The 27,507-nt window shown below is 56.8% G+C and overlaps 1 protein-coding gene and 4 non-coding genes across 6 annotated transcripts in view; 4 read left to right on the top strand and 1 right to left on the bottom strand.

Annotated features, from left to right (window-relative positions):
• Nucleotides 1-3,761, top strand: part of LOC120241539 (zinc finger protein 213-like) — a 33,029-nt gene extending 29,268 nt beyond the window's left edge. The window contains exons 2-6 of one of the 2 annotated variants that reach the window (XM_039246752.1): nucleotides 39-545; nucleotides 1,229-1,352; nucleotides 1,542-1,612; nucleotides 1,815-1,938; nucleotides 2,952-3,761. In XM_039246752.1, the coding sequence (XP_039102683.1) occupies nucleotides 147-545; nucleotides 1,229-1,352; nucleotides 1,542-1,612; nucleotides 1,815-1,938; nucleotides 2,952-3,682 (1,449 nt within the window). In that variant the 5' untranslated portion in view covers nucleotides 39-146 and the 3' untranslated portion in view covers nucleotides 3,683-3,761. The remainder of the gene's footprint in view (nucleotides 1-38; nucleotides 546-1,228; nucleotides 1,353-1,541; nucleotides 1,613-1,814; nucleotides 1,939-2,951) is intronic. The other variant, XM_039246755.1, reaches the window with a different exon arrangement.
• Nucleotides 3,762-11,711: 7,950 nt separating this feature from the next.
• Nucleotides 11,712-11,784, top strand: TRNAR-CCG. Its single transcript has one exon. It is a non-coding gene; the product is annotated as a tRNA-Arg (tRNA).
• A 1,508-nt stretch (nucleotides 11,785-13,292) lies between these two features.
• TRNAR-CCU lies at nucleotides 13,293-13,365 on the top strand. The gene has a single exon. It is a non-coding gene; the product is annotated as a tRNA-Arg (tRNA).
• Nucleotides 13,366-21,829: 8,464 nt separating this feature from the next.
• On the bottom strand, nucleotides 21,830-21,902 carry TRNAK-CUU. Its single transcript has one exon. It is a non-coding gene; the product is annotated as a tRNA-Lys (tRNA).
• Nucleotides 21,903-22,712: 810 nt separating this feature from the next.
• On the top strand, nucleotides 22,713-22,784 carry TRNAP-UGG. The gene has a single exon. It is a non-coding gene; the product is annotated as a tRNA-Pro (tRNA).
• Nucleotides 22,785-27,507: the final 4,723 nt, after the last annotated feature.

Raw genomic sequence — 27,507 nt, 5'->3', positions numbered from 1 at the left:
CCCCCCCCCCCCCCCCCCGCTTTTTGCTCTTTCCCCAGGAGTCTGCATCCAGATGCCCACCTGGCTGCCACAGGGGATCCCTCTGGGAGACTGAAGTGCAGGCTCGCAGGCCTAGGTTGAGGCCACCCAGTCCTTAGGCCAGGGGAATGGCAGCACCCCGGGAGCCTCAGGATGAGGCCCCTGGGGAGGGAGAAGGGCTGCTGATCGTGAAGGTAGAAGATTCCTCGTGGGAGCAGGACTCTGCCCAGCAAGAAGACAGCAGGGATTCCGAGGCCTGCCGCCAGCGCTTTCGGCACTTTTGCTACAGGGATGTGGGCGGGCCCCATGAGGCCTTCAGCCAGCTCTGGGAGCTGTGCTGCCGCTGGCTGCGGCCCGAGCTGCGCACCAAGGAGCAGATCCTGGAGCTGCTGGTGCTGGAGCAGTTCCTGAGCGTGCTGCCCGGAGGCGTCCAGGCCCGGGTGCGGGAGCGGCGTCCAGGGAGCGGTGAGGAGGCCGTCGCCTTGGTGGAGGTCCTGCAGAAGCAGCCGGTGAAAGCATGGCCGCAGGTGAGGGGCCCCTCCCACACCCAGGGGCACCTGGCTGGCACCTGGATGAAGCGAGGTGGCCATCTCCATAGAAACAAGTCCTCCGGGGTGGTGGGGATGCGGAGCCCAAGGGAGCACCCTACAGGAGCACATCATAACAGGTGTTGCCTTTCTGAAAGACACTGTCCACATGAGCCGTTGATTTTTGGTGGCTTTGGAGGGCAGCAGCAGGACCAAAGTGGGAATGTTCCAGGAAGGCAGATTTCAGCTCCACACAGGCTCTGCTGTCGGCCAGGCCCTGGGGGTACAGCGTTGGGTGTCATGACCGCAGCAGAGTGGCTGTGAGAAGGGAGCTGTCCGTGTGAGCCCTGCTGTCTGGGGTTGGTTCGATGTTGACACTTGCGGAGGTGCTAATGAGTGGCTGGGGTGTGGGGCTCCGCCATTGGCATGGAGATCTGCCCCCACCTCCCCTAAGTGGCTTTGTGATTTTGGCCTTTGGGGGCTGTTCTTGCCTCATGCTTGATCAGGGAGTGCCCTTGAGCCACAGAACATTCTCCTCTGGATTCTCCCGGAACCCTGTATTGCTCTCCTTCCCCGCACCCCTTCATCTTGAGGGACGTGTCCTGTGTCTCCTTCCCAGGGATTAAGCTCTGTGTCCCCCGTCTGATCTCGGTGCTGATGAGCATGTTGTGGTTCCTGCACAGGACGTGCCCTCAGAGGAGGTGGGAGCCGAGGCCACAGTCCAGGGACCCCCCGCCAAGGGGCTCCCCGTGAAGGTGGGGGCACGAAGCTGGCCACCTGCACTCTGGGAGCAGCACAGTCGTGGCGGTGAGTAAGCTTGCAGGCCACAGGCGGCTGGGCAGGGGCCCGCACCTCCCTGTGTGTTGTACTGAGGGTGGCAGGAAGGTCATTTCTGTTCTGAGGAGCCTAGGAAAGTGTTTGTGTGTGTGTATACATGTGTGCAATCCGGCTCCTGGCCTGGGCTGGCCTCTCTGAGGCTCCGTTCTTCTCCTTCAGCCCAGCTTCCTGCTCTTAAAGAGGGGAGTAGCAGAGAGAAAACCGATACCGGCTGCGCCTCTGATGGCCATGTGAGTTACTAGTCCCTGTGTCCCCTCTGAGGCCCTCGGTGCTGTCGAGCCCCTACAGTGAGCCTGGTCTTCTCATAAGGCCTCTCCTATCCATTCTGGTACTGCCTGGACCCGTCCTGTTCCCCATCCCAACCCCCATCGTGTGGCCGCCTGGGGAGTCCTGAGCAGCAGTGCTGAGCCAGGTCTTCTCACCTCATTCCAGGGACTTGTGACGTTTGGAGACATTCCCTTCTATTTCTCCCGGGAAGAATGGGGGTCCTTGGACCCTGCTCAGAGGGATCTCTTCTGGGACATAAAGCGCGAGAATTCTCGGAATGTTGCCCTGGGTAAGCAGCAGGTGCAGCCAGGACCCCTGGGGTCCTTGGCTCCTCTGAATTGGAGGCGGCAGCCTTCCTGGGGGAGGGGAGGGTCCCTGTGCTGGAGGGTTGGCCCAAGCAGGCCACACGCCCCTTTATATCCCACTGGGGCCCCCAGTCTTCCCACACCCTCCTTAGCTGGCTCGAAAGTGGGCTCTTCATGGGTCTTTTCAAGAGCCCTGGGTGATTTCTTTTTTGTGTTAATGTTCATTTTTGTTTGCCTGTCAGTGTGTGTTACCATGTGAGGGGTGCTTGCCACGTACCCACACCGTACTGAGCTCTCATACGGGCATTTTTGTGTGATTCTCACAGCCTGGTGCATAGCAGTGTTGTCCCGGTTCACACACAAACACAAGGGATCTGAGACTCAGAGAGGTCAAGGGACTCTGAAGTAGTTGTGAGGTCCCCGCAGCCTGCCCCGCGAAGAGGTGCGGACCGGGAAAATAGACGTGTGCCAAGGCCTGGGCCCTGCCCTTCAGGGGCCACCCTCCTGGGTCCCCTCTCCAAGCTAGAGGCTGTCCGAGCACTGTTGGGGGATCATCTCATTTAATCCACATGACCCCGTGGGAAGGCGAGGATCATTCCCTATTGAACTCTGTTCCTGAGTTAAGTGATAAGAGCTTGTGGGGTGAGAGCAGCGACAGGCCGAACCCAGGGGTTCCTCGGTTTCCGGCAGGAAATACTGAGAGCTTGGATCATTTACAAACTACCTAAATCAATTCGGTTCTGAGTTTTCATAGCCAGGGTTCAGACTGTGGGACACCGACCCCAGTGTGGACACAGGCGTGGAAAGGTCAGGAGTATGGTCAGTCAGCGTCTCTGCAGGCGTGCCGCCCAGCCGGACTCCTTCCTTGCCTCTGCCTCTGAAGCGTTTCTCTGCTGGCATTTTATCAGGCCCCTATTTTATGGACGAGGAAACTGAGGTTCGGGTGTCTGCAGTCCAGGGCTTTCTGATCCTGAGTCCTGTTTCTGCCTCGCCCCAGCTCTGGTCCCAGAACCCGGTGGAACTGAAGAGGCCGCCCCGTCTCGGCTTGCAGGTTTGGGGCTCAAGAGCCAAAGTGAGCAATCCCGGCTGGAGGAGGCCGGGGCGGCGCCCCCGGGCCAGGCCGGCGGTGGCGGGGCCCGTGGCGGCGACGTGACTGTGTCCTGGAGCCCCGAGGAGGCCGACACGTGGCGGAGCGAGGCCCGGCCCGGCGCGCCCCTGGGGCGGGCGGCGGGGGCGCGGAGGGGGCGGCCACCCACGCGCCGGAGGCAGTTCCGGGACCTGGCGGCCGAGAAGCCGCACAGCTGCGGCCAGTGCGGCAAGCGCTTCCGCTGGGGCTCCGACCTGGCGCGCCACCAGCGCACGCACACGGGCGAGAAGCCGCACAAGTGCCAGGCGTGCGACAAGAGCTTCCGCAGCTCCTCGGACCTGGTGCGCCACCAGGGCGTGCACACGGGCCAGAAGCCCTTCTCCTGCTCGCAGTGCGGCAAGAGCTTCAGCCGCAGCGCCTACCTGGCCGACCACCAGCGCATCCACACGGGCGAGAAGCCCTTCGGCTGCAGCGACTGCGGCAAGAGCTTCTCGCTGCGCTCCTACCTGCTGGACCACCGGCGCGTGCACACGGGCGAGCGGCCCTTCGGCTGCGGCGAGTGCGACAAGAGCTTCAAGCAGCGCGCCCACCTCATCGCCCACCAGAGCCTGCACGCCAAGATGGCCCAGCCCGTGGGCTGAGGGCGGGGAGGGCCGGGAGGGCAAGGGGCCCGCACGCCTCCCTGCGTGTCCACCTGCGGGCGTGGGCGGCGGCCACCAGACCCCCCCAGGGCCCGGCCGGCACTCCCAGGGAATGGAAAGCCCCCGCCACCCCCTGGCCATTCCCTCTCTTGCCCTCTGGCTTCCTGAGGCCCCAGCACATTCCCTGTCCCTGCCCTGAGTGGGGGGAGGAGGAGACGGCAGGGGTGTCAGGGATGTGTGAGGACTGCGGCAGGGCCCGGGTTCCCAGCCCCCCAGCGTTGCTTGCCCCGTGGCTCATTGTTCCTGCACTGTCGCTGGGGCCCCAGGCCTGGCCCGCTGCCCTGCCAAGCTGTGCCTTCCGGTGGGTGCGGAGGCAAGCCTTGACCCGCAGGGTGCTGCCAGGCTCTGGGAGGGACAGCCTAGACCTGTGAGGATCTGGGTCCCTGGCATGGCCACGGGGGCCTTTGGCCCTACACCCCCTCCCGTCACCAGGCTGTGACCACTTTTCCCTGCCTGGAGGTGGGGAGCTTCCTGCCTCTGCTCTTAGCCGACTTGCCTCCAGTGAGTCCCTGAGAGCCACCCCCCGGCCACTCTGGTGAGGGTGGTGGTGGCTAGGGACAGGAGCCACTGTAGACGAGGACAGGGCCTGCGGGGGGCCGGCTGCTCCCTGCTGCTCCCCTCTCCAGAGGTGTGGGCTTTGTGATACTTAACACTAGCACTCTGTCAGCACTTTGCTGCTGACTCCTTAAGCACTGCATTCCACAGTGCCACCTGCAGAGTGGCATTCCCAGGGACAGACCACAGGCTCTCTAAGGGAGCTCGGCCCTGCTGGTCTCAAAAGGACAGCAGCGAACTTTGAATAAATATGGAAACTTCCTCCAAGCTGTTCTGTTCTTTATGTGGTTACTGGGGGGGTGGGGTACCTGGAGCCCATACCTCTGGGCCTTCCGGCACTGCAGTCCTGGTGGTACTGGTGCTGGGTGGTCACCACGTGGAGCCATATTCTTGGCTTCCGGCTTGTTGGGTCCCAAATTGCAGCCATGAGTGTCCAGACTCATTCGCCTGTGTCAGCCAGCGCCTGCCCTGGGCCGGGGACAGCTCAGGATGGGACATCTGGGGGCACCCCTCACTGCCCCAGCAGGACAGTGGGGGACCTGAGAGACTCTTCGCCAGGCCCCACTGGCGAAATGAAGAAAGGGGCTTGGGCGTGGGGTGCGGGACTCTAAGCCAGACCCCTTGCCCAGATCCCTAAGTGGGAGGGGCCTGCTGGGTCCGAATGGGCCCTGCCCTGTTTCCTACCCAGCCCTTGACATCTGACCCCTCCCCTCCTCTGCCCCCAGCCTGGATCCTGCACAGAAGTGGGGGGTGCACCGTCAGAGGTCATCCTACCCCAGCAGAGCCCACCCGAAGTGGGGTGGGGCGGGCTGAGACACAAATGTCCTGTCCCTTAGCCTGTGTGCCAGCCCCACTGCCCCCAGGGCCCTTCCTCAGCCATCCCCCCATGTAGCACTTGCTTTCTCCTGAGATCACTGTGATGGACCCCATTTCCCAGATGAAGCGACAGGAGTCTCACTGACTCCAGTCAGGAGTTTCTCCCTGTGGGACGGCACCCCTCACCACTCCTCGCCCCCTGGTGCTCAAGGCCACCATGTGCATGTGTGTGGGTGCTGTGCATGAGAGAGCGGGGGCTGGCGGGAGCAGGGCACGGACGTTCCTGGTGCTGGTGGCTGGCTCCGAAGGGAGGAACTCCCGTGTAACCGGATCAGACAGGAGGCGGGCCAGGAGCTAAGAATAGGATTGGGCATGTGCTCCCGGCTCAGGTGAGGGTGTGCCAATGCCAGCCAGGGAGTCGCCCGCTGGGGCCAGGGGACAGAGCAGGGACTCAGGCCGTGGGGCCCAAGACCCGGGGTTCCAGGGAAAGGGGCAGAGTCCAGCTCAGCCCATAAACAGAGCTGATAGGACAGGGCTCGGGGTGCAGGGCAAGGGTTGGGAGCCAGGACATTGGCACTGGGGTCAGAGGATAAGCTCTGTGCTCAGAGGAAGCCCCCACCTCGCCCCCATGGCCTTCCTGGTGGCTGGGACCCTGCAGGTGGCCTCGCAGATGGCAGATGCTCGAGAGAGCCTGGGAAGAAAGGTAGCAGGGGGCACTGCCTGGCCCAGCCCATTCCTGGCTCTCAGCTGAGCCCCCCGCCCCCAGCCCAACTCTGGCCTTGCCTCCCCAGGGGAAGTACAGCATGCGGGGTTCAAGGGTGGCCCTGACCCTCAGCAGCCCTGCGGTGTCAGCCTCTATAGTCGCTGTCCTGGAGGACGTGTTCCGGACCTTGGGCTTTGAAAGCTGCCAGAGGAGGGAGGCCTCCGTCCAGGTGAGTCCTCACCTGCCTCCCACGTCCGCCCTCACCCAGCACCACCACCACCCCTGCTGCCGCGGCCTCCCTGGACTCAGGCCCAGCCTTTGCTCTTGCCCTAGGGCTTCCTTGGGGAGTTGGCCGCTTTCCGGGAGCAGCTGGATGCCCTCGGAGGCCCTGTGGGCTGTGCCGTCGTGGCCTTGGTGGCCCCCAGTGGGCAGCTGAGGCAGCCCCGGCAGCTGGTCTGGGAGCTGAGCCGCTGTGGGGCCCTGTGGGGCTGCCCCAAAGTTTTCCTTCTGCTCTCAAGTACTCCTGGGGGTGAGTGGGCTGGGCAGTGACCCCCGCTGTGGAACAGTGCAAAGCAGAGGTGGGGTGGGCAGGGGGGCCGAGGCCTACCCTTCAGGCCAACGTGCTGTTTCTGCACCCAGCTGCCCCCGAGCCTGGAGCCTTCCTCACTGGCCTGAGCGAGCTCTGTGCCCGCTTTCCTCACTGGTCTCTGCTGCAGCTGCTAACAGAGGTGGGGGCCCAGATGGGGGGGGCGTCCCTGGGAGGGGGGCTGTGCCAGTCACTTCCCCTGGCTCTGTTGTGCTGTCCGGAGCCTGTTAGACAGTTAGATTCATTCACATGCACCGCCCCCCCCCATTCATTTCCAGTTCAAATCTTTATCGTCTGTGCAGGTGGTACCAGCCTCGAGTCCTTGCCTCCTGCCGCCCCCCCCCCCCCCCCCCCCCCCCCCCCCCCCCCCGCCCCTCACACCCCACCCAAGATTCCCGGCCGCTCCAAACCGCTTCTCAGCTCTGTGCCTTCATCCGCGTGGCTCCCTCTGTCTGGCCTGCCCTCCTGTTGTCCCAGCCTCATACGGTCCCTTCCAGGCTGCCAGCCATGCCCTTCCTTGAGCTCCACGAGTCAACGCTTGCACTTCTGCCCACCCCTGTTCCCACTCGCACAGACAGTGACTGACCCGTCAGACTGGGGGTCCCTGGAAGCCAGAGTTGGGAATGATCCGGGTCTGGTCTGGGCTCAAGGCCCAAAGGTCTCACTGGGCAGTTGGGAGGGCACTGGGTGACCCTGGAGGCGAGGGGTGGGCCCTGGCTCTGCTCCACAGCTTTGCCCTGTGTGGCCCCCTCCCCAGGCGGTACCCCCTACGGTGAGCCTTCCCAGACAGGCTCTGAGCTGCTCTAGGGAGCACCCGGCTCTGTGCGCACCGGTCCCGGGGTGGGGAGCACTGTAGTGAATGGCACCACCACTGTCCCCTTGAGGACACCCGCCAGAAAAGCCCCAGAGGCTTCATCTGAACTCTGACCTCCCCTGCATGCCCTCCCTTCTTTCGTCTGTCTTTTCCTCCCTCCACTCTGGCAGGGGACCCCAAAGAGACTGCGTTAGTCGTGAGCTGGCCAGGCTGTTCCCTGAAGCCGGTGTCCTGTTCCCTCCCCGAACTGTGTCCCCATGGAGCACCCCCTGAGGGGTTCCCTGGTCCCCCCCACCCCGCCAGGTCTTCTGCAGGACAGCTGAAGAGTCAGAGGCCACCCACTGTCCAGTCCTTTGGAGCACCTTGCGGGGCACGCTGTGCCTGGGGGATGTGGAACCCTGGGGACCCGAGGTGAGGGGGACCGGTGGGTGAACCACGTGGCAGCGGTTGTGAGTGGGAGAGAGGCTCGGGGAGACCTGAGATGGGGGACATGAGCTGGGCGGCTCTCAGACCACTCTGCTCCTGAACTTGTCTGTAGCCAGAACCCAGCCCCAGGGCTCAGTACGACCTGTGTGGGACCAGAGCCGCCCTCCTCCTGTCGGTGATCCGTGGCCGGCCCGGGTCCCAGCACGATGTGGAGGCGCTGGGGGCCTTGTGCCGGGCCCTGAGCTTCAAGACCATGCTAAGGACAGACCCCACCGCCCAGGTGAGGGCTGGTGGTGCTCTGAAGGAGGGGCGCCCCCAACCCCAGGATTCCGACGACTCTCTCCCGGGCCCCCACCCCTTGTCTGCCTTCTATCCTTCCCGCTGCATGCATGGGGAGCTCACCCCCTGCCCCTGGACGCCCAGGCCCCAGGGCTCCACTCCGCTGCTCCAGGCTCCAGCAGGACCCTCAGGCTTTCCCTGGGAGGGTCTCGCTTCCTTCCCGGACACCCGTCAGCTCATTGCCCTCCNCTGTTTCTCCACTCCGCTGCTCCAGGCTCCAGCAGGACCCTCAGGCTTTCCCTGGGAGGGTCTCGCTTCCTTCCCGGACACCCGTCAGCTCATTGCCCTCCCGTCATGCCTCTTAGCTTTTAGAAGCAGCTCCTGGCTAGCTGCAAGAGCTACACCCACATGTCACCTCCAGTGAGGCCAGGCCTCGTGCTGTGTGTGTGTGGTGGTGGGGGGAGGGTTAGAGCGCTGCCGCTGTGGGCCTGATGTGGCAGGAGGTGGCAAGTAGGGGGGGTGGGGGCTGGAGAAACATCCCTGGAGGACCACCAGGTACTGGGGGGGGGGCAGTGACTCTGGCCCAGGCCTCAATCTCGTCCCCACCCCAGGCCTTCCACGAGGAGGTGGCCCAGTTCCGGGAGCAGCTAGATGCCCACAGGGCCCCAGTGAGCTGTGCCCTTGTGGCCCTGATGGCCCACGGGGGGCCACAGGGACAGCTGTTGGGGGCTGACGGGCGGGAGGTACAGCCAGAGGCACTGGTGCAGGAGCTGAGCCGCTGCAAGGCCCTGAGCGGCTGCCCCAAGATCTTTCTGCTTCAGGCTTGCCGTGGGGGTGAGTAGGGTCCTGCCCCTCCCCCACCTGCCTCCCTCGGGCCTAGTTTCCCACGCCCAGTCCTCAGCCACCCAGGACTTGCTGGCCACCTTCTTCAGTAAGCCCCAGCGCTGGCACTTGATGTGCCCCATCTCCGGGCCTCTCCTAGAAGTCAAGTCCACCAACTTGAGCACTTCACCTCAGCACCTGCCACTCAGTGCTCTGACTGTTCCTAGTCTGGGGGGCCTGCCCTGGAGTTCTGGCGGGTGGGCTCTGGAGCCCTGGGAACACCCGCAGGTGTCTTCTAAGTGAAAGAACCTGTGTGTCCCTCCTTTTCCAGGGCACAGGGACGCTGGTGTGGGGCCCACAGGTTTCCCCTGGTTCAGGCGCTGGCTTCGGCCCTCACCGACCACCCCCTCGCATGCCGATGTCCTCCAGATCTATGCTGATGCCCAAGGTGGCTGTGCCTTCCTTCTGGAGGCTGAGCTTGACCAGGGAGGGCCGCTGGGTGGCCTTGCTGGCGTGCATTTCCAGGGCTCTGAGCTGGGGTGCTGCTGCCCCCGCATCCTCTTTGCTTTGTCAAGCGGATGGGAAGGAAAACCTTCCTAAACTGCAAGAGCCTTTGAAAATCAAGGGCTTCTTCCCCGCTTACGCCTCAGAACAACCTTGGCGTGGAAGGTGAAATAGCTCTTCTAAGGTGACATAGCTGATACTCGGCAGAACTGAGCTTCAAGGGTTTTTTTGTTTGGTTGTTTTGTTTTTGTTATTTTAGATTTCAGTTCTGATTTGCCTTTTCTGCCCTGTGCTCATTCCACTGCCCTGTGTGTCCTTGAGCCAGACTGAGGGGGGAGCCCTGGGGCTGGTAGAACCCAGGATGCTGGGTAAATGCAGCTGGTCTTTCTTGCAGGCAACTCTTCCAGCGGCCCCACTGCAGGGAGCTCTGCTCAAGCAGACATCCTGATGGTCTATGCAGCTTCTGAGGGTAAGAGGATGGGTCATCAAGAAACCCTGTTACACAGGGCCCTGCATCCTGGCTGGACATCTGGAGTGGCTTTAGGGACAGCCAGGGCTTGGCCTTTGGGGCACAGGGGCACCAACCCCATTGCAGTTAGGCCATCTTCCTTCCATGTTTATTATTTATAATAATAGTAATGACGGTGAGCACATATTGAGTGCTCTGTAAGTTCCGTGAGGGATCTGCCCCAGGGTGCTGCCCAGCCGGTGGTAGGTTCACAGTGAATATGTGTTCCATATTCAATCCGATTGCATATTCGCTCCACAAATATCAAGCGACAAGTTGTTCCTGCTCTTTGCACCATTCCCTTGCCTGACCCCTGGGGTCCTGTCTCCTTGCCCCCCATTTCCACCGACAAAGAGCCCCTGGGGATGGGAAGGCAGCCGTGGGGAGTCTGACACTCCGACCTTGGTCTTCTGGCCCAGGCTATGTAGCCTATCGGGATGAGACAGGCTCAAACTTTATCCAGACGCTGGTGGAGGTCTTCAGAGCTGACCCCGGGAGAGAAGTTCTGGAGCTGCTGACTGAGGTGTGTGTGGGGAGGGGCCTGGGTTCATCCTCTGCATCTCCTCCTCACCCTGTCGGTGAGTCAGACCCTCCACTCGGTGCTGGGCACTGGCCAGGCGAGATGGACAGCAGTTAGTAGCCACATATACTCACTTTCAAATGGGGGGGGGGAGACCCACCTGTCACTCAGGGCCACTGGGAGTTGCAGTCAGGAGCTGAGTGAACCTGCAGGGCTTGTGGGCTGCAGGCTTTATGGTAAGAGTGGGTGCGGGGTGCCCCCTGCTTCCTGCAGGAGGAGGTGATTGGCTTGTTTGAATAATTTCGCAGGCTGGCAGGGAACTGAAGTCCGTCAGATTAAAAACCATTTTTTCTCATGTCTATTTATTTATTTTGAGAGAGAGTAGCGAGTGGGGGAGGGGCAGATAGAGGGAGAGAGAATCCCAAGCAGGCTCCGAGCTGTGGGCGCAGACCCCACGCGGAGCCTTCATCTCGGGACCGGTGAGATCATGACCAGAGGGGAAACCAAGAGTCAGACGCTCAACCTACTGAGCCGCCCAGGCGCCCTTGAAGCCCCTCAGCTTGAGGCCAAGTGGAGTGGGGGGCTGGGTCTGACTGGTGTGGTCGCCGCAGGTGAACCGGCAGGTGTGTGAACTGGAGGTGCTGGGTCCCGACTGCCGGGGGCGCCGCAAGGCCTGCCTGGAGGTCCGCAGCTCGCTGAGGCGCCGGCTCCGCCTGCGGGCCTGACCGCGCGCCGCCGCCCGCTGCGGCCGCCGCCCCGGGTCCGCATCTGTGAGTGGGCGCGACAGAGCGGGCGCGGGGCTCGGCCGGGGTGCCGGGGGCGTCCGTGCACGACCGCCGCGAGCCGGAATGCGTCCGCTCGCAGGGAGGTGGGACGAGACAAGCTGGCAAAGTGCTCGGCACCCAGTAAGGGTGCGTTTGTGCTTCTGGGAGCCAGGCTGGGCCTGCCTTCCTGCGGGCGGAGGGGTTGAGGAGCCCAGCACGGGCCAGGCGGGGCTGGATGTTCCAGGGGAACGCGCGCCCCGCGCCGGCGCCGCGGAGATGCAGGAGATGCGCTCAGAGTCCAGTGTGGGTGCGTGACACTCTGGACCGCGTCTTGCAGGCGGAGCGGTCCTGTGAGGAGGAAACGCAGGCCTGGGGGAGCGCTGGGTAGACGCGTTCCGGGGCCACGTCGGGGAAGAGCTCCGAAAGCGCCTGTTACGGCTGGAGGGGCTTGAGCGGCCTCGCCGGGGCTCGAACTCGAAAGCACAGTTCCGGGAGGGCAGTCCTCGCCGAGCCGCGGGGACTTGTCCCTGCGCCGGGCCCCAGCTCGGGGCCCCGCCCACATAGGGCCCGAGGGGGCGGAGCTCTTCGCCAGTAGGAGCATGCGCATTGCGGCGTACCACGCAGGCGCCTCAATCAGCTTTATGAGGAACGCTGTGGAAACGTCGCCGGCGGGGCCGCGTGGCCTAATGGATAAGGCGTCTGATTCCGGATCAGAAGATTGAGGGTTCGAGTCCCTTCGTGGTCGCTGCAGAGCTCGTTTTTCTCCCTCCGCTTTACATTTTCCCTCTGTCGGGACTGCGCCTTCCCCGGAACCCTAGGATGCCTGGGCGGCGCCCCGCGCGCTGCCCCGCCCTCCGCACCCTGGAAGCCGCCGCGCGCCTGCGAAGGCGGAGCTCGGGAGTTAGGACCTGGTCTGCTATCCCGCGTGCCCGAGGGAGCGGCGCGGCCACCGCTGGCCCGAACCTGAAGCCACCCGCCGCGAGTCCCGGAACCCACTGGGGACTGGCTGCATGAATATAGGCCAGAAGCCCAGGGCTGAAACAGACGAGAGGTTGGCTTGCTGGGGGGCGGGGGACAGGGGGTGGATGGGGGTTGCTCCAAGGGTTCAGGGTTCGGAGGACAATGGCGTTCCAAACTATAATAGATTATCGTGATAAAAAGTTTTGGAAATTCTGGTGACGGTTGGATGATATTGTGCATGTAACTGATGCCACTGAATTGAATCGTACGCTTCAAAATGGCTAAACTGGCTAACAGCGTTATACACATTTTTAACACAATAAAATGTTTTAAAAATCTAGTAGATTATTTGGATTTCTTGCAATGGTAGCGGATAGCGTACCCTCAAATGACTAGGGTGGATGTATATTTAAAAGTTTAAATATAAAGGATATGCCCAGGGTTGGGTCATCATATTACCTGGGGGAAAAATGTCTCCACTTGAGGGACCGAGTTCTCACCAAGGGATTCTGGCTAAGCCGGCGCACCGAGGTGACGTGACCTCCTCCCACCTGGTGACCGCTGGGCAGCGGCAGCCGGAGCCACATTCCGGAAGGTGCGCGCAGGTGCCCTGGGGTCGTATGGGCTGTTACCATGTTTGTGGTGCTTCAGCGGTTTGAAGCTTCATTAGGACCAACATTTTGGAGATGAGAAAGAACACCGAGCCCCCGGTGGGAAAGCTGACGCTGGGTTCTCGTCCTCACGGGCACAGGCGGTCAGATACGGGACCGTTGCGGAGGGCGCTTAGGACCAAGACCCGAGGCTACTGAGCTCTGTTAAAACCGCGGAGACCTGAGTCCAGGCAACACCTCTTGTCTGCGGGGCAGGGCGGGGAGGAGGGCGAGGCCAGGGGCGGCACTTTCCCAGTCCCGCGGCCGGGACCCCCTCCTCTCCTCTACATTTTGCCTAGCCAGCTCCTTGCTAATAGTTGTCCCCGGGCCGGATTCTCCTACGAGAGGGAAAGGGCTCGCCCAGGATTTGATTTCCGGGCGTCTCGCACCCTAAGCGAGGATCACACCCTAGTCCAACAGGCTGAGCGGACACCTGTGGCCCGGTTCCTTGGGCTCTGTCTGCGCGTGCGCGGTCCCTCCGGGGTCGGAGGATGCTCAGCGGCCGCTGAGCGCCGGGCGAAAGTGGGTGTTCAGGGGCAGGACGGAGGCCGGGCCGGGGCGGGGAGGCTGTGCGTAATTCGTGGGAACCACGGGGAGGTGACCGAGAGACTGGTCTAGGACCATTACGAGGTCTGTGCCGCCAGCCCCGGTGGCCTAATGGATAAGGCATTGGCCTCCTAAGCCAGGGATTGTGGGTTCGAGTCCCACCCGGGGTACAAGGGGTTAAGTTTTAGACCTCTTCCAAGGAAATTCTGAATTGCTTCCCTGGTGGAGGAATTGGTTCCTGGAGATTTCCAGACGCAGCCCTAAGCTGTTGAAAATTTACTGCAACTTTGTTTTCTAATAAGGGGCACGCGTTTCCAGCTTTCACGAAAGAATACTGGCATCATTCACGTTTTTCAAACAACCATCCGTGCTACTTGATAATATAAAGGAATAATTGTTCGTTTTCCCAGGTGTATGAATTTTATTCTGGCTTCATATATTTTGAAGAGTTCTTATCTTTTACAAACAGACCCAATTATTTAGAGATTAAATTATATGACAACTGTTTTGCTTTAAAACAGTAGACTGAGTGCTGAGTATGGTTAAAAATAGGTTCTGCATACTTGAAAATTGCTGTGAGAGATCTGAAGCCTTGTCACCACACACAGACAAAAGGTAAACATGTGAACTGATGGATGTGTTGATTTGATGGTGGTAAATATTTCACCAGTGTGTATCAAATCGTCACATTGTACACCTTCAATCTGTATCATTTTATTTATTTATTTTTAATGTTTTATTTATTTCTAGGAGAGAGAGAGAGAGAGAGAGAGACAGCGTGAGCAGGGGAGGGTCAGAGAGAGAGGGAGTCACAGACTCCAAAACAGTCTCCAGGCTCTGAGCTGGCAGTCAGCACAGAGCCCGACGCGGGGCTCGAACCCACAAACCACAAGATCATGACCTAAGCGAAAGTCGGACACTTAACGGACTAAGCCACCCAGGCGCCCCAATCTGTATCATTTTAATTCGTCAATTATATCTCAGTAAAGCTAGGAAAAGTAATGGGTTGGATGGAGGTATAGACTAAACAAGCTTATCTGTGAACTGATAATGGCTTAAGCTAAGGGACAGGAAGACACATTATAATCTTTCTCTGCTTTAGTGCATGTTTGAAATAGTCCATAATAAAATTTCTCTCTTGGGTGCCTGGGTGGCTCAGTCAGTTAATTGATTTCCGGTCAACTGTGATCTCACAGTTGGTGGGTTCAAGCCCCGTGGCAGGCTCTGTGCTGACAGCTCGGGCCCTGGAGCCTGCTCTAGATTCTGTGTGTGTGTCTCTCTGCCCCTCCCCTGCTCGTTCTCTCTCTCTCTCTCTCTCTAAAACAAATAAGCATAAAAAAACTATAAAAATAAAGTTTTCTCTCTTTTTAATCCATGCAATTCCTGTCTCCATCCCTGAGGTAAGAATCTCCCAAACTACAGGACAAGGTGTAGAGTAAAATCCGAAGCCTCCTATTCCACATGCCCATAGAAGGGATGACCACTGGAGCTTTATAAACAGATAAAAAATATAGGTCTCTTTTGCCCTTAAAAACCATGAATGAGACTCTTCTGTTCCCCCGGCTCTGGCCTTACTTCTTCCATTTTCCCAAAGATCTGAGACCCCGTCATCTCCACTGCAGTCAGGAACCTCATCTCAGAGCAGTGACCTGAGGAGAGTGGGAGCACAGAGCGGTGCAAAGATGCTGGTGCTTCCTTCGTCGATGTTTCTCAGTGCCTCACTGGGAGGAATGTCCTCTGGGCGCTCTCAGTGGGGCGGTGGGCGGTGGGTGTGTGCCCATCGTGTGCGAGAGATCCACTCCAGCATTTCCATCTCACTAAGTCTTTGGCTTCCTCTCTCTGCTTGATGCACTTCTCACACCTCAGTCTCATTAAACATAGGCTACCACTGAGTTCAACGTGTGGCCAACCAAGCAGGACACCTAGCAGAGCCCCAGTCAGCTGCTCAAGATAACATGTCCAATACAGGCTTTCTGGCAAGTGCCTCCAGGTTGATAAAGTCACCAGCTGCAAAGCAAAATCGTATCTGATCCTCCTTACTCCACCACCTTACCTTCATTCCTGCATCCCTGGGTTTCCGCTGGCACAAATGAGCAACGCTTGCAGTTCTTTTGGCATATCAGCTATTTCCTCCCGAGTCAGGCTTTGTCCTGGCTGTCACAGCGTGCCCATCTGACTGTGGTTATGAGGCAGGGCTCACAAGGGGGGTTGGCGTGGGCTTTGCGGAGAACTGGCACACACACACACACACACACTCGCGCGCGCGCACACACACACCCGCCGGCAAGACAGCTGCTCCAGGTGAGATGATTACAGGACCTGCCAGCACAGGAAGGCCACTCTCCACAGATACCAGGCTGATTTCCCTGGCAGCGAAGCTCCAAGTGACTCGGGCATTCGAGACTGTCCACTTTGTCCCAGCCCACGCAGAGGTCTCCATGCCTTGGGCTCCGCTTCTGCGTAATCGATGCCACTTCTTTCACACGACAGGTTTTCTGAGGCCATGAACCCAACTTCCCCTGTCATTCTACAACATGCACAATTCACTTACTTATGTGTTTGATCATTGAGCAGTATCAGCCCTGAAGCTGCAAGATTATTTTATGGCTGCCATGAAATGTCCCATGAAAGGCCTGGTCTTGTCCTTTTCTTTCAGTGAGCACCTTTACTGCCACGACAATGTGGGGCAGCAGCCTTGGGGTCCTTCAGGGCGCTGCTTCGGTGAGCGCTCCATCACAGTCACCATATGTGCCTAGACCGCGGTGCCATCGTGTGCCGTGGATTAGCAGCATCCCCTGTCCCATTGGCAAGGAGCTCAGCGGCATTTGAGCCCAAATTCATTTCCAAATCAAGGTCCAGACAGCAGTCAGAAAACCCATCTGTGGGTGTTGGGGAGAAAGAGGGAAGGTTGTTAAAATGGCACAGGCTTTCAGTTGTAAGATGAATAAGTTGAGGGGATCGAAGGGGATCTAATGTACAGCATGGCAACGATAGTTAATAATACTGTATCGTATGCTTGAAATTGGCTGAGAGTGGATCTTCAGTGTTCTGACCCCCCCCACAGTAATCACGTGAGGTGATGGGTGTGTTCATTAGCTTAATTGTGGTAATTTTTCACAACGTATACGTATATCAAATCATCACATCAAATGCCTTCGATATATGCGGTGTTTATTTGTCACTGATATATTTGTCAACAAACCTGGGGGAGAAAAGAAGAGCCATCTGTTATTTTAATGAGCGATGAGTGAATGAACAAGGATTAACTAGACATAGAGCTGCTAATGAGGCAGTAAAAGAAGGCAGAAAGCAGCTACTGCCTATAGGGATGGGGGACCAAGGGAAGAGGTTGGGATTATTAAAAGTAGGAAGCTTGGAGAGGGCCTTCAGGAGCTGAAAAGCAGATGTTGGGCAAGAGCGCCTCTCAGCTGGGGTGCGTGTCTGAGTTCAGAGGAGGGTCCCACGGACCTCAGGCAGCTTGTGCCGGAGTCTCTAATGAGCCATGATGGGGCTGATTCTGTGAGTGTCGGGAAATGTCAAACTGGATTCAGTTGGATAGAAGGGGTGGTGGTGGTGGTGGTGGTGGGAACAGTAAACAGGAAGTAGGGAGTCCCTTCCTCCTCCTCCAGCCTTTCAGTCTATGCCTCCTGTCAGCCAGCGCTAACACGGATCAGCCGGCAGAGCAAAGTGTCACCAAGTAGGGTCTGGAAGGGCGAGTTGGAAGCCGGGTAATAGGACTGTTATCATTGGCACACCTGCTCTGTCCTGCGTCCCAGATGCTTCCTGAGCGTGTTCCCTCAATGAACCCAATACACCTGCCTCGGGTTTGCTTCTGGGAAACTTGTCCTTCAACAGTGGAGCCAAACTCTCAGAATGCGATTCTAAAGTTGAATCACCTGCTGGCTGCCTGGCCTTGAGGACACAGCACCGCGGTGGGAGGGTTTTGAGAAACGCCGGCGTGCTGGAGCGGAGCAAGTGTCCAGACTTCCGCCTGTGCTGAACAGGGATAGACCAGAGGAGCTGGGAAGTGGGCGGCTCTTGTCCAGGTCTCCGGGTGCCTCAGAGACACAGTAGGAAAGATCTGGTAAGGACCGTGGGATTATGCGGCTGTTGTCTTTTTTTTTTTTTAAGTTTTTGTTTCAATTCCACTTAGTTAACATTCAATGTAATATTAGTTTCAGGTGTGCGATATCGTAATCCAACACCTCCATACATCACCTGTGCTCATCATGCCACGTGCGCTCGGTAATCCCCATCACCTGTTTCCCCCATCCGTCCACCCTCTCCCCTGTGGTAACCATCGGTTTGTTCTCTATAATTAAGAGTTTGTTTCTGGATTTGTCTCTCCCTTATTCTTTTCCCTTTGCTTCTTTGTTTTGTTTCTTATATCCCACATATGAGTGAAATCATATGGTATGTGCTTTCTCTGACTGACCTCTTTTGCTCAACATAATACGCTCTAGATTCATCTGTGTCATTGCAAATGGCAAGGTTTCATTCCTTTTTTATGGCTGAGTAATATTCCATGGTGCATATATACCAGATCTTCTTTATCCATCCATCAGTCAATGGACACTTGGGCTGCTTCTGTTATTTGGCTTTTGTAGATAACCCTGCTATATACATCACGGCGTATGTATCCCTTTGAATTAGTGTTCCTGTATTCTTCAGTAAATACTCAGTAGTGCAATTGCTGGGTCATAGGTAGTTCTATTTTTAAGTTTTTGAGGAGCCTCCGTACTGTTTTCCAGAACGGCTGCACCGGTTTGCATGCCCACCGGCAGCGCAGGAGGGTCCTTTTTTCTCTACATTCTTGCCAACACCTGTTGTTTCTTGTGTTGTTGAGTTTAGCCATTCTGACAGGTGTGGGGTGATAGCTCATTATAGTTCTGATTTGCATTTCCCTAAAGACGAGTAAAGTTGAACATCTTATCATGTCTCTGTTGGCCATCTGTGTGTCTTCTTTGGGAAAACATCTGTTCATGTCTTCTGCCCATTTTTTATTAAAAAAGTTTTTAAAGATTTTATTTTTAAGTGATCTCTACACCCAACGTGGGGCTAGAACTCACAACCCTGAGATCAAGAGTTGCATGCTCTACTGATTAAGCCACCAGGTGTCCTGTGTCCATTTTTTAATTGGATTATTTGTTTTTCAGGCGTTGATTTGTATAAATTCTTTATATAGTTTAAATATTAACCCTTTATAAATATGTCATTTGCAAATGTCTTCTCCCATTCTATAGGGTACCTTTTAGTTTTGTTAATTGTTTCCTTTGCTGTGCAGAAGTTTTTATTTTGATGAAGTCCCAATAGTTTATTTTTGCTTTTGTTCCCTTGCCTCAGGAGATGTTTCTAGAAAGATATTGCTATGGCTCGTGTCAAAAACGTTACTGCCTGTGGTCTCCTCTAGGGTTTTTATGGTTTCAGGTCTCACGTGTAGGTCTTTAATCCATTTTGAATGTATTTCTGTGTATTCTGTAAGAAAGTGTTCCAATGTTGCCAACACCATTTGTTGAAAAGAGTCTTTTTCCCATTGGATATCGTTCTTACCTTGTTGAAGATTAACTGACCATAGAATTGTGGGCTTATTTCTGGGTTTTCTATCCTGTTTTGTTGATCTATGTGTCTACTTTAATGCCAGCGCCATATTGTTTTGATCACTACAGCTTCGTAATATAAGTCGAAGTCCAGAATTATGATGCCACCAACTTTGCTTTTCTTTTTCTTTTTTTTTTAAATGTTTCATTTATTTCTGGGAGAGAGAGAGAGAGACAGCGTGAGCAGGGGAGGGTCAGAGAGAGAGGGAGATACAGAATCTGAAACAGGCTCCAGGCTCTGAGCTGGCTGTCAGCACAGAGCCCGATGCAGGGCCCGAACCCACGAAGCGTGAGATCATGACCTGAGCCAAAGTCGGACGCTTAACCGACTAAGCCACCCAGGCGCCCCTGCTTTTCTTTTTCAAGATTGCTTTGGCTCTTCAGAGTCTTTTAGGATTTTTAGGATTCCTTGTTCTAGTTCCGTGAAAAATGCTGTTGGTATTTTGATAGGGATTGCATTAAATGTGTAAATTGCCTTGGGCAGTATCGACATTTAAACAATATTTGTTCTTTCAATCCATGAGCATGGACTGTCTTTCCATTTCTTTGTGTCATCGTGAATTTCTTTCATCCGTGTTCTATAGTGTTCAGAGTACAGGTCTTTCGCCTCTGCGGTTACGTAGTTGATGAGTGGCTTTACCTCAAGGACACAAAAGAACAACAGACTCAAGTCAGCTAATCACCCATTCAAAGCACTTTGGCAGAACCCAAAGCAACACACAAGCCCTTCGGCCCAAGAGCAGGCTGGGGGCGTCAGTGTAAAAGTAGCAGATCTTGAGGAAAAGGTGAACCTCTTCTGTCAATGTCAGAGTGCTGGGAGGGAAGACATGAGACCCAGAGACTTGGAATTGGGGTGGCTGGGGGAATGCACGGAGAACCTGGAAGTCTCTGGGCCCAGGCCTCCACCACCCCCTCCCCCCCTTGCCTGAAGACCATGAAGAGCCTCACGGGAGGCAGATACTTTACAAGGCAATGTTTCTTCTCCTCAGACCTGCTTCTCCTTCCCCTCCAGGCCACCGGACCAAATACTGGGTTCCTGACTCAACCGGGAAAGTACTGGCGCTGCCTGGGTTATATCTCAGCAGTAACGGGCCCGGGATCAGGGTGGGGAGGATAAAAAGCTGGAAAAGGGAGAGATGATCCGTATGGGACTCTTCCTCGACACAGGACGTAACACCCTGGCAAGGGTCTCTCGACCTGGTTATAACTGACAGCCGGCAAGGCTTCATTAAATAAAGTAGAGTTGCCAGAGATGCCACGGCCAACAGTGGAGAAAGGAATCAGAAGGGACAGAGACACGGGCACCCTAGAGAGGTCCTACAGAATCACAGCAAAAACTCACTGCTGACTACGGATCTTGGCAGTGCCTGGAGGAGATGCCAGTTTACCCAGGAAACAACACATGTGCATTTGAGAGGGGGCACCTGCATCTTTGAGGAGCCTGGGAGTGACTATTCTCCGGTCTGGCAGGGACTGTGACATATCCCAAGTAGAAGGTAGGCTTTTGAACCTTGCCCTCCCCCCATTAGTAAGAAAACAGCCTAGCGCTTGATAGGACCCCATGATGGTTAATTTATGTCAAGCTGGCCAGGTCATGGTGCTCGAATGATGGCTCACACATCAGTCTAGACAGCTGTTGCTGTAAAGGCATTAAAAAAAAATTAATCTCAATACTCACCGTGGGGCTCGAACTTACACCACCAAGATTAAGAGTTGCAGGATCTGTGGACTGAGCCGGCTTGGCGCCCCTGGTAAAGGTATTTTTTAGATGCAATTAACATTTAAATCAGTAGACTTGAGTAAAGCAGATCACCTTTCACAATGTGAGTGGGATTCATGCAATCAGTTCAAGGTCTTAGGGGAAAAGACGAGCTCTCCCAAGGAGGAAGGAATGCTAGCTACCTCAGACCCGCCTTCCCACTCAAGACTATATCCAGTCTTACTGGAACTTCCAGCCACCGTCCTGTGAGCCACTTTTTAAAAATCAACCCAAATCTCTCTCTCTCTCTTTCTCTGTGTGTGTGTGTGTGTGTGTTCTGTTTCCTCGGAGAACTCTGATAAATGCAGCCTGTTTGGGAGGGGCAGGGCGCCCCAGCACCCCAAGGGGTACCCAGCAGGTGTGTCCTCACTCCCCAGCCCGCTCCCTGAACCCATGGCAGCCTCAGTGTCCTGGAGCCAGGACCTGGGGTGTCTGGATGCCAGAGGAGCAGAGGCACCCGGAGGAATGGACCCCTGGAAACCCCAGATGCCCAGACGACCCGACATGGTGCCCCACGGATGCCAGCCTCAGGATTGGCATCGCCAGTCCTTCGGGCTCTCCTACCCTTCCACAGAAAGGCAGCCACACTTCCCTCACTGCGTGCTGTGGCGGGAGCAGGACACTAACCTGTACTCAGCTCATCCCACAATTTCTAATTTTCTTTCTACTTTAGAAAAGGGAGAGGAGTTGGGACAGGGCTGGACAGAAGGTCCCTTCCCTGTCATTTCCCTGCCCCACCGGGGAGAAAAGCCTCAGAGGGTGGGGTGGGGGTGGGCACGGTATTGGAGAAAGGGGATACAGGACAGGGGCGCCATGTCGGACCCCACTCAGGGCCTGAGTTAGCGAGGTTCACCTTTAGCTGAAAATCCACTCCAAGTACTCTACTGTAGCTCTCCTTCAGCCTTTAGAGCAGAGACTTAACCTCCTAAGCAGTGGATTTGAGTCCTAGGTTGGTAGATACTCTATTTTGGCCTGGTTAGCTCTTGCCCAGATCTTTCCCAACTTCAAAGAAGTTCCTAGAAGGGAAACTACTGGGAGAGGCTCCCCACCGCTGTGTGTGCTGTATGTGCTGTATATGGAACTTACGTGTGTCAACTTTTTAAAATTTAAATTTTATATATCACATAAGACACGGAAGCAAGCTGTCTCTGTGAGCTTCCAGGTGCCAGACTCCCCAGACCATCAGTATGCTCCACTTTATATGAGGTTTGGTTTGTATCGCACAGACCAGGCCAGTCACCTGTTTAGTCGTAGAGCCGTCTGTCTGGACAAAAGCCACGCCCAACGTGGGGCTCGAACCCACGACCCTGAGATTAAGAGTCTCATGCTCTACCGACTGAGCTAGCCGGGCAGCTGTGGGGGCGCCCTCTTCCACAGGCTAATTGAGGCACCTCAGAACTTTCCTGTTCTAAAATTGGTTAAGGACAGGCTCTGAATCCGGGCCGGCACGTCCGGGGCAAGGGCAGGGCACGATGCCCAGCAAGGAGCGCGAGGTGCCCCTCGCTCGGGGAGTGCCAGGTGCCAGGTTCCAACCACGGAGGATCCCTCATTTTGAAACCCTCGGCCCCGTCAGGGCTGGCAGCAAGGAGCAATCGCGAGGCGTGCAGGGCCTCGCCGAGGGGACAGGCGGGCAAAACCTTCCCCCCGGGGGCGAGCGGGACCCCCTGTTGGGGGGGGGGGGAGGAGTGAGGGCCGGGAGCGGTCGCGCAGCTGCGGGCTTGGGGAGTGAGGGCGCCCCCGGTTCTGACCCCCGCATCGGGGTTCCACAGCTGCGAGAGGCTTCTGGGGCCCAGCCCGGGTCAAGCGGGGGCTCGGCTGAGCACCGGCGCCCCGGGGTCCTTTCCCGAGCGGAGGAGGGAGGCTCGGCCGGCTGGACGGTCGGAGGCCGCCGAGCCCCATCCTCAGGGTCCCGCACTGGTGCCCCACGTCGGGTGACATTTCTGGGCGGGGGTCCACGCGAGGCGCGGCCGCACAGACTCCCGCCTCTGGCGGCTCCGGGCCCGGCGGGGGGCTGGCGGGGGCGGGGCGTCGCGCGCCGCGCCGGAAACCGAAGCCTCGCCGCGCGCCCCTTCCCGGGAGACCGGAAGCGCGGACTTGGGACCGGAGCTCGAGCGGGAGACAAAGGCCTCCAGGGAGGAGCTTCAGCATCCCGTCACGGGGCGGCTCGTTGGTCTAGGGGTATGATTCTCGCTTTGGGTGCGAGAGGTCCCGGGTTCAAATCCCGGACGAGCCCATACCCGCCTTTTGGGAGGATCACGATGCATGAAGTTGCCGGAGGCCCGGGGTCGGAGGAAACTGGTCCATACCCGTCAAGGCCAGTCTTGGTACAGTATCAGTGAGCAGGGGGCCCCCCGTCATGCTTGCACACAACAGGCTGGGGGCCGACGACCCGTCTGGGCACCTTCTTTTCCTTTGCCTTGGGGTGCGAAAGGTCATGTTTGCAAACATCCTTCTCCTTCTTGAGGGGCTCCCACAGGGGCCTCCCACGGACAAGGGAGGGAAGGAAACCACAGTGAAAATTGGGCCTGGGGAGGGGCTGGGCCTTGGTGCGGGGGCCAGGAAGGGCATAGGGTCCCCACGGGCGCCTCGGCCACGCTGGAAGAACCGCAGTGTTTCAGTAGGTTTTATCACCATTCAGAAATGGTGGGATCCGCACAGACGGCCGTTGAAAAGACGGCTTATTACTCACAGCTCTGGGGAAGGGCACGCCTGGCTCCTGCGCGATGGGGCCGAGGGGTGGGGGTGCGGGGACGGCATAGGGGAGGCACCGGGTAGTCAGGAAGCAGAATAAGCCAGGAGAAAGTGTGCCCGAGAGCCTTTCTCGTGCTTTCAGCGAAGCTAGTTTGCATTAGCCGCAGGCGCCTCTGGGACATAAGTGCTGTCCCTAGTTGCCTGTTTCCTGGCCTTGAGGTGATTCCGGCAGGCGGGTAGCAGTCCCCAGCCTGAGAGCCCCGTGAAAGAGGCGGCTGGGGGCTGTGGTCTCTGGAATGCACCCTTTAGGAGGAATTGTTTGCTATTTCTAGGAATTGGATAACCTTGGGAGAGAAAATTCCCTCCAGGGTCAGCAAGGCCCCAGACATCAAAGTCTCAGAATATAGAAAATAAAAAACATGGTGAATAAAGGCAGGGCCGGAATCTTCAGGGGACATTTCAGCGGCTCCCCCATCTGGGAAGAGCTTCCCGATCTCAGTCAAGTCCGGCCTAGGGATTGTGGCACAGAGTCCCCACCAGCCCAGCCCAGCAGGCCAGAGCCCCCTGCACCTGCGCATGGGTGGGCTTCCTCTCTGACCTAGGCAGCCCCTGCTTTCTTCACTCAAGCCCCAGGGCGGTGCGTGTTGGATGCCCCTTCCATGCCTCCTGATGCTGGAGTCCCCGAGGGGAGCAGGCCTGCCCGGAGCCTGGGGCCCACTGGATGCCCGGGGAGGCCTCTTCAGATGGTGAGACCTGGTGGGGGTCAACCAGGGTACTCAAGCTCCCTGGCCAGCACTTCCTTCTCCTGTGGCTGGAACCTTTAAAAACTCCCATCCCTTAAGGGGAATCCGCTACCTCCTCCATTGGCCGGATAGCTCCTTTCCAAAATCCTTTCCTGAATCAGCAGCATCCCTCCCTCAGGCCTGCCGCAGCCCCTCCTGACTTCAGCACTCAGGGCTGCCCCCCACCTTCACACGCAGCCCCCGAGGAGTGAGCTTTAGCTGGGGCTTGGCGGAGAAAGGTCCATGTGGAGGAGGGCACATTCTCCTTTCTGTTTCAATGCCCCCAGGAGGTGTGTCTGGGTGGCTCGGTCATGATCTCACAGTTTGTAGGTTCGAGCCCTGTGTTGAGCTCTGTGCTGGCAGCTAGCTCAGAGCCTGGAGCCTGTCTTTAGATTGTGTGTCTCCCTCACTCTCTGACCCTCCCCTGTTCACATTCTCTCTCTCTCTCAGAAATAAGTAAAAGACATTTAAAAAATAAGAAAAATTTAAGGAATGCAGCCATCTAACACATTTGCTTTTGACCCATGTCTGACTTCTGACCTACACAATTATTTAAAAAAATTTTTTTTGAAAAAAAAAAAAAAAAAGCCCCCAGGAGCCCACAGTTTCCTCTTTCCAGTCTTCTCAATGCATGAACGGAGGCCCCAGCAGATCCCTGTGGGGATGGACCAGAGACGGGCCCAGTGCGCAGTGGCCCCAGAGCCCAGATGGACCCCATGGCTGGATCAGGTCTGGGCCCTACGGCTGGCTGTCGAGGTGTGCTCAGTGGACAAGGAGACACCTTGACCCTGGTTACGGGCAGTCGCAAGGCTGCTTCCCCTGAGGGCTCCCCAAATTTCTTAACATCCCTCCACATCCTTTCTCCACATGTAAACACTCACCATCCTTGAGGGGTGCTTCCAACTGGGCCTGAGTGGGGTGGGGTGCAGGTCTCAGAGTCTGGCAGGCAGATCCCTGGGCAGAGGTGACACTTGGCGGGTCCCTCCTGTGTGGGGCTCGGGGAGGGGGTCCCATGGGAGAGAGTGCGGTCAACCTGTTCTCAGCTCCACTCCACAGCCCAGCCTTTTGCCTGGTGACAGAAGCCCATGGCCTCAGTTTTCACTTGGGGGGAAGAGCAGTGGAGCGGCCACCCTAAAACCCAGACTGAGACTTGCTGCCTTGGAGTCTTAGCGTGTGGCAGTGCTGACCCCACCCCCATTCTCCTGTCCTTAGATACCTGAATCAAATCCTTCCCTGACACTTACAGGAAATGGGGACAGTTTCCAATCATAGAAGCCAAAGCCAGAGGGGTGCCTCGTTGGTCTAGGGCTTTGATTCTCAATTAGGGCGCACCAGATCCCAGGCTCAAATCCCAGACGAGTCTCCTTTTGAGAGTGTTTGGTGGCGAGGGCACTGCATTCACCAGGACGCATGGACACGCCCACCCAGGCTGTCACCCTCACCTCCTCATAGTGGTCCGGGGCTCTCTGTCCTGAGAGGCCTCCCCACACTGATGATCGTGGCCTGGAATCCCATGTACATCCTGACTCCCAAAGGGACAACTTAGTAAGAACTTGAGCTTTTCACGACTGTGCACGTGGCATCCTGCAGTGGCGTCCTTTGGCCAGGCAGGTGACAGTTGTGGCCCCTTCCCTTGACTAAACCCAAGAAAGACCGTGAGGGTGAGTGGCTTTTCTCTTGTCTCCAGCGCCAAATCTCTGAATCTCAGATGGACCTCTTTCTAAGATTGCTTTGCTCAAAGGAGGCTTCAGAACCCAGTGTAAAGAGGGGATGTCATTCATCACCACTGATGGCTTTCGTGAGGTGTTGAGCATGGTGACAGGCTGGTCCTCCCTGCGTCCCGCCTAAGAGGTTTTGTGCAAATTCATGTCTAAGAGTTTTTACCTAAACGAAATATGCCAGGAATTGCTCAGCGGTCCCAGAGGTTTGTGCAAATTCTCTCTTTAAAAGGACACCCAACATGGGGCTTGAACCCACAACCCTGAAATTAAGAGCCTCATGTTCTACCAACTGAGCCAGCCAGGCAGCCACAACCAGGCAGCTGCGGCTGACTTTCAGAATTTGATGGGCTGTGCACAAGCCAGAATGGCTAGGCAGCTCAGGTCCTGTGGACGGCAGGGACGTGGCCACTCCTGGGGTCCCTTGGGCACTCTACGTGTGGGAACTGCCCAGAATCGGTGGCATTCCCAGCCCAGTGTGAACTTAAAATAATTTTTAGAACCACCAGGTTCCACTCATTCACAGGAAAACTCCCATCTCTACTTCTTTTGAATTATCTAAAATCAATTATTTTTATTTAAGATTTTAAAAATATGTATTTTGCCCCCAAGCCTTCTTGGTCTGCCCTTGGGCCATCCTTGAACCTGCCCTCTGTAATGGATGGCTGCTGGGAGGGGAGTGGAGAAGGGAATTGGGAGACCCGGACCCTGGGGCGCCTGCCGTGACAGCGCCTCCCCGCTTGCTGCTTCCGCCTCAGGATCCAGTCTCCAGTCTCCAGTCTCCAGTCTCCAGTCTCCAGGATGGATTCAGGGGCAAGAGCGAAGGCGTCCCTGGAGGCAGAGTTTCGCTCCCTGTGTGCCTGCAGGCCTGAGCTCCGGGTGGGTTTGGGCTGCGGCAGCCCTCACCGCACCCCCCTCTCCAGAGCAAGGAGGAATTTTAGGCAAACAGTAGACTGGGAGTGGGACCCAGCAATTCTCTGTCTCTTACCCCAAATCCTGGAGTCGAGGTGCCTCAGTGAATCTGCCGAGGATCCATGGGGATTTCAGACTCCACACCCCCACTGCCGAGTGCGGACCTAGCCCGCATCCTGAATACAGCTCAGCAGTGCAGACAGGGGTGAGGAGGCAGCAGGGAGCCCGCACACAGGCTGGGGAAGACAGAACACGAAGGAGGCATCATTAATGGTGCTGGAGGTGTGCAAGGCACTGAGGGTGTTTTAAAACAAAAAGACTCTATTTGTAGAGATATTTGCTCCCCCCGCCAAAAGCAAAAAGCTTTTATGATTGAGGCAATACTATATGTGCCTTAAAATTAAAAAGTGGAGGAAGATAGGTGTTAAACATACACAGAAATGGGGGAGACTATGCGTGTGTGGAGGCAGAGAGGTTTTGAGAGCTCTATTTCTGCTCAGTTTTGCTTTGAACTTAACATTGCTCTAAATAGTAAAGCCTGTTCTTTAAAAATGCACAAACAGGGATGCCCGGCTAGATCAGTTGGTAGAGCATGTGACCCTTGATCTTAGGGTTGTGAGTTCGAGCCCCATGTTGGGGGTGGAGACTGCTTAAAAAAATGAAAAATATGTGGATAAATTTCAGCTACTATTTCTTCTCTTTTGGGTCTCTAACGACTCCAAAATTAGATATTTTGTTAAAGTCCCAGCAAAGCCTTGAGGCTCTTCCTTTCCTTTCTTCCTTCTTCCCTCCCTCCCTCCTTTCTTTCTTTCTTTCTTTCTTTCTTTCTTTCTTTCTTTCTTTCTTTCTTTCT

This window comes from Hyaena hyaena, unplaced genomic scaffold, assembly GCF_003009895.1.
Source record: "Hyaena hyaena isolate Hyena2069 unplaced genomic scaffold, ASM300989v1 scaffold_285, whole genome shotgun sequence".
Classification (NCBI taxonomy): domain Eukaryota; kingdom Metazoa; phylum Chordata; class Mammalia; order Carnivora; family Hyaenidae; genus Hyaena; species Hyaena hyaena.
The sequence above is the reverse complement of the archived record's forward strand: the minus strand, read 5'-3'. Positions and strand labels throughout refer to the sequence as shown.